This window comes from Prunus mume, linkage group LG2 (assembly GCF_029339155.1).
Source record: "Prunus mume cultivar Tortuosa linkage group LG2, ASM2933915v1, whole genome shotgun sequence".
In the NCBI taxonomy this organism is placed as follows: domain Eukaryota; kingdom Viridiplantae; phylum Streptophyta; class Magnoliopsida; order Rosales; family Rosaceae; genus Prunus; species Prunus mume.
The window spans coordinates 12,912,749-12,925,366 of record NC_142699.1 but is presented as its reverse complement, the minus strand read 5'-3'; the positions used below and the strand labels follow the sequence as shown (position 1 = coordinate 12,925,366).

The window sequence follows — 12,618 nt, the reverse complement described above, 5'->3', positions numbered from 1 at the left end:
ACCATATGTTAGTAACTTCATGTGTCTGCACGCATGCTAGAGTAAAGAAGCTCGCACATTTTTAAAATGCGTAATAACCATATATTGCGAGTATTGACACTTGTATTTTAATGGTAAAACAGAATGTAAACTGCAACTTGTTAAGTTGTTATGCATCCCCATGTGAAATGTGGTTACAATTCCTTTAGTTGTGAACTTTATTGCTTACTATCTCTTCTCCGTCTCTATACCACTGGCCATTGCATTACATCAGTGATGCTTTCAACTACTTTAATTTGTCAGGAGCAAAGAGAACCACCCAAGTCCTGTGAGTTTGATTCTATTGATGCATGCAAATTTCTTCTGTTGAATTTAAAAAGTCAAACCAACTGTGCCATGAAAATTGTAGGTTAGAGAGATTCTGATGCCTATATATCTTGTGTAGGCCGACCAAGAGGGTCAGGCTGCTGGATTTGCCCATTCACCCAACTGCAACTTGTTATTATATCCGACATCTCAAAATTCAAAGCTGAATAAGATTTCATCAGATTTATGCTTTTGAATTCTCCTGTGCTTGAGGAGATGGTGGCTGGGCCTGCTTATGATGATGGTCATTTGGAGTTTGTTAAACAGTTGCTCCGGTTAAGGCGTGCCTAAGTGCATTCGGAGATAAACTTCTCTCGAACCGACCGCTTTGGAACATGATTCATCACTAAACTTAGGTCTCGCTTGAAAAAATGAATGTTTGTTTGGACTGTTGGGCACAAGTCTTTATGGGCTTTCATTCTTTAGCCGAATTGAACTATTTGAGGCCTGGTTTATAATTTTAATCGGCTGAATGCTTGGGCTTTTCAGGGCTCAAAGTATATTTTCATGTTTAAAATTTGGAAGCATAGTGCTGCTGTCGACCATTTTTGGTGGAAAGGACAACCTTTAGGCGCTGCTGTGTAAGAATTTCAAGATTTTTAAGGACTCGCGGACTTACCAACATCTTTTTGTCACCATTGGTTATGTCCGTGGGACCTACGTGTTCCCCTATTTGGGAATTGATGACTTTGTCTAATGTCCAAGGTTCCCAAATGGCTAATGCTTAATCATTCTTAATTATCAAAGTTTAAGCTTTCTTTTCACTAATTTTGTTTACCAGTCCTGCTAATGGCGTTTCTTAAGCACACTTGTCAACGACCTAATTAAGTCAAACCAATCTTATTGTAATATTATATTTATTTAATGCATAAACTAAACCATGAAAAACAACATTCATCTTATGTAGCGCGAGCTTGAAAAAATATACAAAACGAATGTAGTTTTTAATTTAAATTTTAGGCAATCATGGTCTGTTTTTTACTTTTAATATTCCTTACTCATTAACTAAGAATAAGGATTCTCATAATTTCTCATACAATAATAGTGTCGTTTATAATTTTCCTTTCAGGAGGGAAAATCATGATATAAGATTTAGACTCGAAGGGAAAAAAGAAGCCAATATAACTAGAAAAATAACAAAAGAATAAAGAAGAAATGCAAGAAACTTGGTGAGAAATACAAGAAACTTATCAAGGAAGGAAACAAGACCAACCAATGGTAAAAGGAAAGAAAAAGTAAAGAAAAAAGAAGAAGAAACGGTGTCGTATGGATTCCAGCATTTATATATAGTATTGTTAATAATATAATTATTTTTAAGGTAGCTAGACTCTCTTGCAGACTTTGAGTTTCCGTTCGAAGTAGAAAAACACAGATTATATCAGAGCACTCGAGGGTACAACAACAAAAGCGTCCACCGCAAATAAGCTCTCAGGATCTTATCAGATCCACTAAAATTCTTTCTCGTCCTCCCTATGTTTGTTAATTAGTTTGTACATTAATGTAGATATCGATCAATTCCTGTGTTGCTGTACCGAGCAATCAAATTTCAAAAATTGAATCGACGCTCTCGCATTTCTAGGGTTTCTTGAGTTGTTTCATCATTTCTGCGTCAATTAGGGTGTTAATTTAGGAGGAGGAGTGAGCAGGGCGTAAAAATGGGTCGGATCGTGACCTAGGGTTTGCAGAGGTCCGAGGTTTTCCTTCGAGTGCATGAAGATTTGGTGCTGCCTATGCTTCACCCAAGAAGACGAACCAGAAGAGGAAGATAGCGAGGCGGAGCCGATCATGAAGGAGGGAAATTTCGAAAATGAGGGCAACGCGGAGGGCGTTGCCGGAAATGGCGAGGAAGCCGAGGGGAACGTTCCAAGATTAGGGCTTGCATCCATTGACCCTGGCCGCGACGGCAACGGCCATCTACGAATGTTCGAAGGGATGGTCCAAGCAATGCGTGGTGGTGCTCAATGGGACGAGTCGGTCTGCGTTGGCGCTCTTGCGACGTTGAGGGCCGCGATTAGGAGTCCACGGCTATCCGAGGGCGAGAGTAGCTCGGCTTCCGCCGCAGACGACGGTGATCACGATTCGCACCATAAGCGAGCCAAAGTTCACTCCTTTTCTCAGTGAGCTTCTAACTCTCTAACCGTCTGCTTCTATTATTTTTGGGCTTTGTTTCTCTCGGTTCTCAGTTAACTTGATTGTTAAGTTTTAGGTAATTTACTCATGGGTGTACTAAAGCTTTGAACTTACTAGCAACTGGGTTGTTAATTGGGGCTTTATGATTCACAGATGTGTTTTATAATTGATAGTGGTTTGTGCGAGTTCATGTCTTTGAGTATTTGGTTCTAGTATAATTTGATTTTCAACTGGGCACAGTTGACATTACCATAATGATCTTGCGTGCGTATCTTCTATTTACTGTTTGTTTGGAGAGATCTCTCGTACTCTATGTTTAGTGCTGCAATGAAGGCGGGGGCTTACATGTTTGCTCGACATGAATTAATTTTTTTCATGATCTAAACCTTTTCTCTAACATGAGCAATCATTTAAAGAAATAATTCACATCAAATTTAGAAGGTAGTCACAGTAGACATGCTTAGAAGACTCTCATCGATAGAAGACTATTCATAATGTATTTTGAGCTTAAAATGAATTTGTAACATGGCATTTGTGCTACATTGTCTCTCATACTTATGATTGGCTTTGACACTGTTTCTTGCAGTGACGTCCATTGTGCAATGGTGATATCTTCAGGTGCGGGAAATTCCAGTTCATCTGCAGACAGGGACTACAGAATAAATCAGGGCTCTAATGTTCCATTTAAGAGCGAGACTTTTTTTCAAAATTTTACTCCGAATAATGGTGGTGAGGAGAGTCCCTTTGATTCTGGCAGTGGGAAAGATGATGAAGGTGATAAGAGTGGCACTTCAAAAACAGAAGATTTAGAAGTTCGGATGGATCTGACGGATGACCTATTACATATGGTAAGCATTGCCTCGTGTATATATTTGCATGTAATGAGTCTATGATCAATTTTTGTCCTAACTTTGTCATTATTATTATTGCATATTCTCCTTGTTACCAGGTTTTCTCTTTCTTGGACCACATTAATCTTTGCCGAGCTGCTATAGTCTGCAGGCAGTGGCGAGCTGCTAGTGCTCATGAAGATTTCTGGAGATGTTTGAATTTTGAGAATCGGAACATATCTTTGGAACAATGTGAGTTTTACTTTATTCTTTTGTGGTTTACCGCTCAACATTTTTACAAAGTACAAAAGTTGAAGATGTAGTTGTGCCAAGTAAATGGATAATTTGTCAAACTAGCGGTCACAGATGTGTTTGGTTCTGAACTTTGTCTTCTCCCCCTCTCAAAAAATTTATGGTTTTGGGATACTTTTGTTTGTTTTCTGTATGCGGCTTCTGCTGCTTGTGGGTTTATCAATTTTAGTTTGCATTTGTAAATAGTAATGGAAGTGTGTGGATTTTAAAAACAGTCTGTACCTATTGTCTGACTAATGTTTTTGTATTTTGAAAGTTAATTTAATGTTATATATATTTGAATAATTTTTTAAAATATCTAAATATTTAAGATTAAAATTTGGGTGCTTATTACTCATTTGTTATTGCAGTTGAGGATATATGTTGGCGGTATCCCAATGCCACAGAATTGAATATTTCTGGTACCCCTGCTATTCATTTGCTTGTTATGAAAGCAATCTCTTCATTAAGGTAAATTGCATTTTTAAGTATTTATGCTCATGCACGTATCCTATAATTGGTGATTATATAGTTTCCATTTTACATATTTAATTTTGAACTTTTTCTCAGGAATCTTGAGGTTTTAATCCTAGGGAAAGGGCAGCTAGGGGATCTCTTTTTCCATTCATTAGCAGAGTGTCAAATGCTGAAAAGTTTGATTGTCAATGATGCCACTCTTGGTAATGGTATTCAGGAAATACCGATAAACCATGAAAGACTGCGTCATCTTCAATTAACAAAGTGTCGTGTTATGCGCATATCCATCAGGTGAAAATATTTTTATAATTTTAATTTATTTAACTGTCATGCGCTGTGATTTTGGTTACATTTATGTGCTAAATCTGATCTTTTTGCAGGTGTCCACAACTTGAAACTCTCTCATTGAAGCGCAGTAACATGGCACAGGCCGTTCTTAATAGCCCTCTTTTGCATGATCTTGATATGGGCTCTTGCCACAAGCTTTCGGATGCTGCAATTCGTTCAGCCGCAACTTCATGCCCTCAATTAGAGTCTCTAGATATGTCAAATTGCTCATGTGTTAGTGATGAAACACTACGTGAGATAGCTCTTACTTGTGCTAATCTCCATGTTCTCAATGCGTCGTACTGTCCAAATATATCCCTTGAGGTTAGTTTGTAGTTTAGTCAGTCTTCGCTTTAGTGATATTTGGATGTACTTTTTATTTGACATGCTTCCTTGTTTTATTATTGGAAGTCTGTAAGACTGCCAATGTTGACAGTTCTTAAGCTTCACAGTTGTGAGGGCATCACCTCAGCTTCGATGGCTGCAATATCTCATAGTTACATGCTGGAGGTTTGAATTTTGTGTCAAATATTGGTATTGCTTGGGCTGTCTCACTGACTTCTTTAAACATATTTAATTTAATTTATGACTCATTGTAGGTTTTGGAGCTTGACAATTGCAGCCTACTTACCGCTGTGTCCTTGGATCTCCCACGCTTGCAGAATATTAGACTAGTACATTGTCGCAAGTACGCTTCTGCAAGCCCATCTCTCTCTCTCTCTCTCTCTCTCTCTCTCTCTCTCTCTCGCATATATATATATATATATATATCTCCCCTCAACCCCGAAGAAAACCCTGAAAACATCCCCTTGGAGAGGACAATATATTTTTTACATTGGGTACTTCTCTTGCAGGTTTGCTGATCTAAATCTAAGGTGCATCATGCTGTCATCTATTATGGTGTCTAACTGCCCGGTGCTCCATCGTATCAACATCACTTCAAATTCACTTCTGGTATGTATTTTGAAGAAACAGTTTGAGTCTTCATCATTTGTCAGATGCATGAAATCTGAATGAGCGATATTTTGGATTTGCAGAAACTAGCATTGCAAAAGCAAGAAAGCTTAACTACGTTGGCACTGCAATGCCAATCTTTGCAAGAAGTGGACCTTACAGATTGTGAATCTTTAACAAATTCTATATGTGATGTTTTCAGTGATGGTGGGGGTTGTCCTATGCTCAAAATGCTAGTTCTCGAAAACTGTGAGGTTTGTGGATTTGTCTATTCTCATTAGCTGAGTAAATACTGTTGAGAGTGGAATATGCTAGCATACTGGTTTGGTGGGCATTTTTGACATATTTGATATATTCCATGTGCCTCTGTAAGTTGATGCTGTAAACTTGGGACTGGAAACAGTGTTGTTTAGGGAGGGTTGACTCATTTGTTTTTAGTTTGATAGACTGAGTTATCTTCTGGTTGTTGTGCGCTCTTCCTTTGGCTGACATAATGTGTTCACTTCATTCAGAGCTTAACGGCAGTTCGATTCTGCAGCACTTCTTTAGTCAGTCTTTCACTTGTTGGTTGCCGGGCAATCACTTCTCTCGAACTGACGTGCCCCTATCTTGAACAAGTTTCTTTAGATGGTTGTGATCATCTTGAAAGAGCAGCGTTTTGTCCAGTTAAGTGAGAATGAATTATTTTTCTTAGAAAATTTATAATTTTCCTGAACACGAGTTCTACTATATGCATGATTGCTGGTCTTTCTTGAAGATTTATGTCATGAGATGTAACTACTCTATTTGCACTGTTTGTAATGCATGTTAATTCTGCCGTTAAGCAGTCATTAGACAACTGAATCCTTTTCTCATTCAATTCTTCAGGTTGGTCTTAGGTCACTCAATTTGGGAATATGTCCTAAATTGAACGAGCTCAGGATTGAAGCGCCAAACATGGTGCTTCTTGAGTTGAAGGGATGTGGTGTATTATCTGAAGCATCCATCAATTGTCCACTCTTGACCTCTCTAGATGCTTCCTTTTGCAGGTTATTTTCTTTATTTTATTATACTCTACTACCTGGACTGTTTCTTGCCCCCCTCCTTTTCTGCAGGCCTCAATCTAACTAAAATCCCTATTACTTTTGCACATGCAGCCAGCTTAGGGATGATTGCTTGTCTGCAACAGCTGCTTCATGCTCACTGATCGAGTCTTTAATTTTGATGTCGTGCCCCTCTGTTGGTTCCGATGGACTGTACTCACTGTGCTGGCTTCCAAATTTGACTCTGCTTGATTTGTCCTACACTTTCTTGATGAACTTGAAGCCAGTTTTCAAGTCTTGTATGAAACTAAAGGTGATTTGTACGACCCATACCCTGTTTATTTCTTGAAACATGGAGCGTGTTGCTCCTCATACCTATGAATACTTTATGTACATTGAATAGCATATGACACGTTTCTTTATTTGAACTTAAATTATATGAATCTTGGGCAGATTTTTCAACCTTTTATCTTGTTTTTCTTATTTTCCTATCTTCTCCCAGGTGCTAAAATTGCAAGCCTGCAAGTATTTATCTGACTCATCCCTAGAGCCTCTTTACAAGGAAGGGACTCTTCCAGCTCTCCAGGAACTTGATTTGTCTTATGGAACACTCTGTCAGTCTGCTATAGAGGAGCTCCTTTCTTTCTGTACACACTTAACTCATGTGAGCTTGAATGGCTGTGTAAACATGCATGACCTGAATTGGGCTAGCAGTGGTGGGCGCCCTTCTGAATTGTCGAGTATTTCTGCTCCATCTGGCATGTTTTTACCTCAGAGTGCCCACGAGCCAATTGAGCAGCCAAACCGATTACTGCAGAACCTCAATTGTGTAGGTTGTCCAAATATTAGGAAAGTTCTCATTCCTCCAGCAGCACGTTGTTTCCACTTGTCGTCATTAAACCTTTCTCTGTCTGCAAATTTAAAGGATGTTGATGTTGCTTGTTCGAACCTCTGCTTTCTTAATTTGAGGTAAAATTCTCTTTGTATGTTTGGTCCTTGATTTTTATGCTGTTTTATCTTTGCTAACATTTCTATCCTATTTTCAGCAATTGTTGTTCTTTGGAAGTTTTGAAGCTTGATTGTCCTAAATTGACTAGTCTTTTTCTTCAGGTATGCATTTTGTCTCTTATACTACTCCCTTTATATGGATTATCGTTTTTCTTTTAAATATTTTTTATTTTGTTTTTCATGAAAAACTTCATGTTCAGGCATAACGACAAAATCTTAAAAAGAAATGCTTTTATTTATTTGCTTTGGCTGTTGTTTTCACCAGCCATTACTATGAAGGGCTGCTAACTGCTTCTTTTTACTGATATTCTTCCGTAATTTCATTGCTGGGACTTTGTATGTATTAGTCTTGTAACATTGATGAAGCAGCAGTGGAAGCTGCCATATCAAAATGTAGCATGCTGGAGACTCTTGATGTCCGTTTTTGTCCCAAGGTTAGTTCAAACTTCATCTCTCTCTCTCTCTCTCTCTCTCTCTCTCTCTCTCTCTCTCTCTTTCTCATATGATGCTATAATGTTTCAAGAAAACCGGTCTCTTATACTGTAGTCCAATTTTGTCATTTACGGTGATTGACAGCTATGTCCTATGAGCATGGGGAGATTACGTTTGGCATACCCAAGTTTGAAGCGCATCTTCAGCAGCTTGTCACAGTCTTGATCAGAGCAAGAAATGCATCTCTTTTCTGCGGGACTTGTTGACTCAGCTCTTAGTGTGGCAAGCAGATTTGGTCTATCCAGGAACTTGTATGTAAATTGTGTCATCTATTGTGCTTGTATTTGATTTAGGTATATAGGTAGCGGACATAGGCTTATTATGTAAACCATACAATAAGTAATGTTTGTTTTTATGTTGAACTATCATTTGATCCTCTTGAACTCAATTTTTCAGGACGAGTGAAATTCAAAACAATCTGAATTCTATGTTTGTATAGTGTACTGAATTTGGTACCGTCTTTATGTAATGGCCCAATAAATTGTTTTCGTTCTTGATTAATTTTCTTTTGATCCAGTTTCGGTTTTCCAAGTTTGTTTATTTCAGTTGGGTTTCTGGAGTGAATTATTTGTTGATTATACTATTAAAGGTTACATTTTTTTATCCATAGCAAAGCGATCACTTGGCAAGTAAGAAAAAAAGAAACAAAGAGAATGGAAACCTGTTGGAACAGTCGATCGATTCAAATTGGTCCATTATGTATTTGTCAATGTAAAAATTGTACGGAGAAGCCGTCCGCTTCTAGTAAACACTTTCATCCTCCACGGGTAATGAATTGGTTTCAAGTTTTGTTGAACAAGAGAGGTGCTTTCCGACAACAGATATAATGTGGGGTGACGAAAAAGAAACCAAGAATCTTGACACGAAGTTTACAAAACATCCACGTATGCGTTAGGAAAATTTCAAAGCTCACGAGTTCATAATATTGATTCCAATTGCTTCAGGTCCGGGTCTGAGATATCAACATCTGCATTCTCTAATGAGCTCCTATAAGAATCAGCCGCGACCTTCCCTTTGTCCAGCACATCTGATGGTACAGTTTCCAGGAGGCTGCAAAAAATGATGGTCTTCAGAAAATGTAGCTTTGTCATGTACGTAGTAAAATAGTAAAACAGTAAAGATTCACCTATCCAATGCACCAAGGGCAGTATTAATCTGTGCCTTCATTGATTTGACCGAAGCTTGTTCTTTCCTTGATGCCTGCAAAAGCAAGGAATCCAGTTCTTCCAAGGCCCTTCAAAAAATTGAACATAGTTGACACATAAATCATAAGAAGCTTGTGGCTGTTCTTGCATCATGGGATTCAGCAGAAGACAGGGCAACCAACCAATGAAAGTGAGAGTACCTGAGACATTGATCAACACTGCTAGAAGCAGTTTTCCCATTGCCATCGTCTGAAGCATACTGCGCCACCTATATTTCCAAACAAAATTTTCCCTTGAGCTTATAGGAATTCAAGTACACAAAAACTTCCATAATGCAAATGGAAACAAGCATGTAGACTGATGCCAATTGCTTCTCAAGGAAGGAACCCTCAACTTACAGCTCTAATATTTACACGAAGGGACGCTGCAGGGCCCGAACGTAGCAGAGACCGGCAGGTAGCAAACTGGGGCTCATCACCTTCCAGAGATTTCTCTGCACTTGGTGAAAGATTATATCAACACAACTCTGCTACTATAAGGACTTAGTAATTGTACTTAAAAAAAAAAGTGTCAAATGGAAAGAGAGGAGATGCATAAATCATCAAAAATGGCAACACAGAAATCAGTGGCCAAACAAAACAAAGGCAAAGGCAATTACCCAAGTCCTTGATTTGTAATTGGGTCAATATGACTGGCGACACATAAGCCTCAAGAGGGTCAAGCTTTTTCCTGGGTTTATCATAATTATGCAGAATTATGAGCCAAAGCTTTAAACTTTATGGCCTAATAGCTATAAGCTGATTGAAGGCATTACCTTTTCACATACTTATCGAATGGACTGCCGGCAACAGCATCTGCAGCAGTAACCCAATACGAAATGCAAGTTACGTTTTTGTTTAAAAATCTTTAATTTTCCTGTCTGGCCAACCAAACAGAGAATAAGGATAAAAACTATAGCAGAGTTAAAGAGCCGTACGGTTAGGGACAAGGATCAAATTAGAGAGACCTAGAGACAGGAGATGGAGACCAATCGCCTGCTCTCCCGCCAATTCGACGGTGACGATGCGCACCTCACTCGCGGCAGCTTCTTTGCATTTGCGGCGAGCTTTATGGGCTGTGAAGGAGGGGGAGCTAAGGAGCTAAAGGGGTTTGTGCTAACGTGCGCAGTGCTGCTCAATGTGGCCATGCCACCAGACCTGTCTAAGACACACATAAACGGTGAAGAATCTGCAAGTCTTATCGATTTGATTATCTCAAACTTCCAAATATGCCCTTAAATGTTTCTCCATTTAAAAGGCCTAGGTGCTAGGTGGCTGTGTCCGAGGGTATTTTTGTAATTTCAAGCTATCCACAGTAAACTAACTAGGCCTATCATTCATAAACTGTATTAACTGTCAATAATTGGACAATTAGATTCAATGCTTAGGCAGCCCCCAAGTAACACAATGGCACAATGGAAGGCAGTTGCACCAACCAAGCCATGCCATGAGTGGTAATGGCTTAGCTTCAAAGGAACATCCATGATCCAAATCCGGGTTCGACCCGGTTACCCGGTTGGTGACCTTGCATTGCCACAAGGCCCACAACCACAACCCACAAAACAAGTTTTCTCCTTTTTTAAAACGGAAAATAATTTAAAAAATGGAAAAAAAGGAGCAAATAATAGCTGTCCGTTTTAGTAAAGCTCGCACCCGAGTGAAGCCGACACATTACTGGCTTCATCTAGCTCTCTAATTAGAAACTTAACTCTCTCTCTCTCTCTCTCTCTCTTTTTCTCTCTCTCTCTGCGCTGCAACCAGACCACAGCACAGCAACAATGGCAAAGAGCACATGGTTTCTTCTAGTTTCTCTTCTTGTTGTCTCTGCTGCAGCTGCTACTCAGAGTAAGTTTCCTGCAAATCTACAACACATACACAAAAGTGGTTTCTTTCTTTATGCATATGTTTATGGTAGGACACTGTGACCTTGGAATTGTGTCATGACTCAGATTTGGAACTTATATCTAAGTGGGTACCAAATGTTGGATCTGCTTTAAGATTTCTGGGACTCTGTTTCTTTACCTTGAGTTGAGTGTGTGTCTTTGATACATTTTCTGAACGTGGCTACACTTCTCACTTCTGCATTTGCATACAAGTCTCTGATTTTATTGGTTGGTGTTTAAGTTGGCCTTAGATCTCTCTGGTCAAGATCAGAGCCTACATTTTAAGTTACTCGATCTATTTTGGTGGGAGATTTTTCACTTAAAAGTCTTCCATCTTTTTTTTCTTTTTCTTTTTTTAATGTTTCTAATTAGCTGTTGTAGTCATGTTGATTTTGTTTGCTGACAAAATTTGAGGGAAACAAGAAAAACAAATATTACAATTTTGGATCTTGGAGTTTACATGATTTATGCTTGATTTACAATAATGATAAAGAACGAAAAGCAGAAAAACTTCAAATTATTTGAACCCAATATTCTCCTTGAAGAATTAGTTTTTGGTAACCAAAACAATAGATAGATTTTATGAGTTGGGAGATTTTTTTATTTTTTTTGCTTCATAGTTCGGTTCTTTCCATCATTGGGTTCAGTTTGACTTATCAATTGCATGCTCTCAAATAGCGTTCTTGTGGGATCCAAAATATTTTTTCTTGTTTTTGGTTCGTTATTTGTTATATTGGTATTATTGTGCTTGGGGATCAGAGAAACTTATGAACTCCCACTTATGAGATCATATGTGAAAATTGCAGTAAAAGTTACTAATAACCCTGCGGATGAGTTAGTGAGTGTGATTAACAGCAACAGAACTGCACATAAGGCTTCAACCCTCTATGACAACCCTGGCTTGGCCTGCATTGCCCTGCAATACATAAAAGCATACCAAGGTGAATGTAGTGCTGTAGGAGGAGATGACGCCAAGAAGCCCCCTGAATCTGAATTTGCTGAAACTTTTGCCCCCAACTGCGGTGTTCTAGCCTCAACCCTCACTCCAATTACCGGTCGTTTACTTGGCTGCCAGTCCAAATATGTGCCTCCTTCTGATGCATTTTCAAAAATCTTGATTGAAAACAGCAAGAGCTTAGAAATTCTCTACAACAAGAACCACACTGAAGTGGGAGCTGCTGTGAGTGGCAGTGATAGAGGGTCTCCATATTTCTGGTGTGTGTTGTTCAGCAGTGGCAAGGCTAACAGCAGCTTTGCAACAGAGGGAGGTGCGCCTAAAGTAACAAGACCTGGATGCTTTAGTGGTGCTGATGACGAGTGCAGTGGTGCCGATGATCGATCTAGAAGCAGTCATATGTGGTCATTTTTCACCGCAGCTCTGATTGCAATGTGGTATGCCTTTGGATTGTGAAAATCGGATTGTTTTCCATGTAACTTTGGGGCCCCTTTTGATCTGTTGTATTGATGGGCTTTGTCCTCTGTAAGTTCATTTTCATTGTACGTAGAGTCTAACTGCGAGATCAATGTCATTCATTTTCTTCAGTTATTCCCTTACTTGTAAAATATTATTATTGGCTGCGAAAGGAGCATTCATTTTATATTACTCATTGAATGATAAACGAACCTGTTTAGTTCTGCTATTTTCTTAATTTGGTTTGATTGGAAAGACAATCTTA

At 38.9% G+C, this 12,618-nt stretch overlaps 3 protein-coding genes across 4 annotated transcripts; 2 read left to right on the top strand and 1 right to left on the bottom strand.

Moving 5' to 3' along the window:
- Nucleotides 1-1,496: 1,496 nt before the first annotated feature.
- On the top strand, nucleotides 1,497-8,377 carry SLOMO (F-box family protein). 2 transcript variants are annotated; one of them, XM_008222347.3, is made up of 17 exons: nucleotides 1,497-2,462; nucleotides 3,062-3,323; nucleotides 3,425-3,557; nucleotides 3,968-4,067; nucleotides 4,167-4,364; nucleotides 4,454-4,724; nucleotides 4,812-4,910; nucleotides 5,000-5,088; nucleotides 5,255-5,354; nucleotides 5,438-5,608; nucleotides 5,867-6,019; nucleotides 6,222-6,382; nucleotides 6,491-6,689; nucleotides 6,879-7,345; nucleotides 7,423-7,486; nucleotides 7,732-7,818; nucleotides 7,961-8,377. In XM_008222347.3, the coding sequence occupies exons 1-17, from the start codon at nucleotides 2,056-2,058 to the stop codon at nucleotides 8,039-8,041; spliced, it is 3,042 nt and encodes a 1,013-aa protein (XP_008220569.1). In that variant the 5' UTR covers nucleotides 1,497-2,055; the 3' UTR covers nucleotides 8,042-8,377. The 2 variants fall into 2 exon arrangements, with proteins under 2 accessions (XP_008220569.1, XP_088901051.1); XM_089044925.1 differs by lacking the exon at nucleotides 7,423-7,486.
- A 178-nt stretch (nucleotides 8,378-8,555) lies between these two features.
- Nucleotides 8,556-10,274, bottom strand: LOC103320641 (uncharacterized). The gene is given in 8 exon segments (XM_008222348.2): nucleotides 8,556-8,926; nucleotides 9,003-9,110; nucleotides 9,222-9,289; nucleotides 9,420-9,514; nucleotides 9,680-9,750; nucleotides 9,836-9,875; nucleotides 9,998-10,039; nucleotides 10,042-10,274. Coding segments are annotated over 8 exon segments (750 nt in total). The 5' UTR covers nucleotides 10,235-10,274; the 3' UTR covers nucleotides 8,556-8,793.
- Nucleotides 10,275-10,722: 448 nt separating this feature from the next.
- LOC103320642 (uncharacterized) lies at nucleotides 10,723-12,577 on the top strand. Its single transcript, XM_008222349.2, has 2 exons — nucleotides 10,723-10,904; nucleotides 11,749-12,577. The coding sequence occupies exons 1-2, from the start codon at nucleotides 10,838-10,840 to the stop codon at nucleotides 12,351-12,353; spliced, it is 672 nt and encodes a 223-aa protein (XP_008220571.2). The 5' UTR covers nucleotides 10,723-10,837; the 3' UTR covers nucleotides 12,354-12,577.
- Nucleotides 12,578-12,618: the final 41 nt, after the last annotated feature.

Excerpts from the sequence above, each read along its gene's own strand:
- SLOMO (XM_008222347.3), top strand. The coding sequence starts at position 2,056 with ATGAAGATTTGGTGCTGCCTATGCTTCACCCAAGAAGACGAACCAGAA. Across the intron at positions 3,324-3,424 it reads CGGATGACCTATTACATATG|GTTTTCTCTTTCTTGGACCA; the intron begins GTAAGCATTGCC and ends CCTTGTTACCAG. Across the intron at positions 5,355-5,437 it reads TCACTTCAAATTCACTTCTG|AAACTAGCATTGCAAAAGCA; the intron begins GTATGTATTTTG and ends TTGGATTTGCAG.
- LOC103320642 (XM_008222349.2), top strand. The coding sequence starts at position 10,838 with ATGGCAAAGAGCACATGGTTTCTTCTAGTTTCTCTTCTTGTTGTCTCT. Across the intron at positions 10,905-11,748 it reads TGCTGCAGCTGCTACTCAGA|TAAAAGTTACTAATAACCCT; the intron begins GTAAGTTTCCTG and ends TGAAAATTGCAG.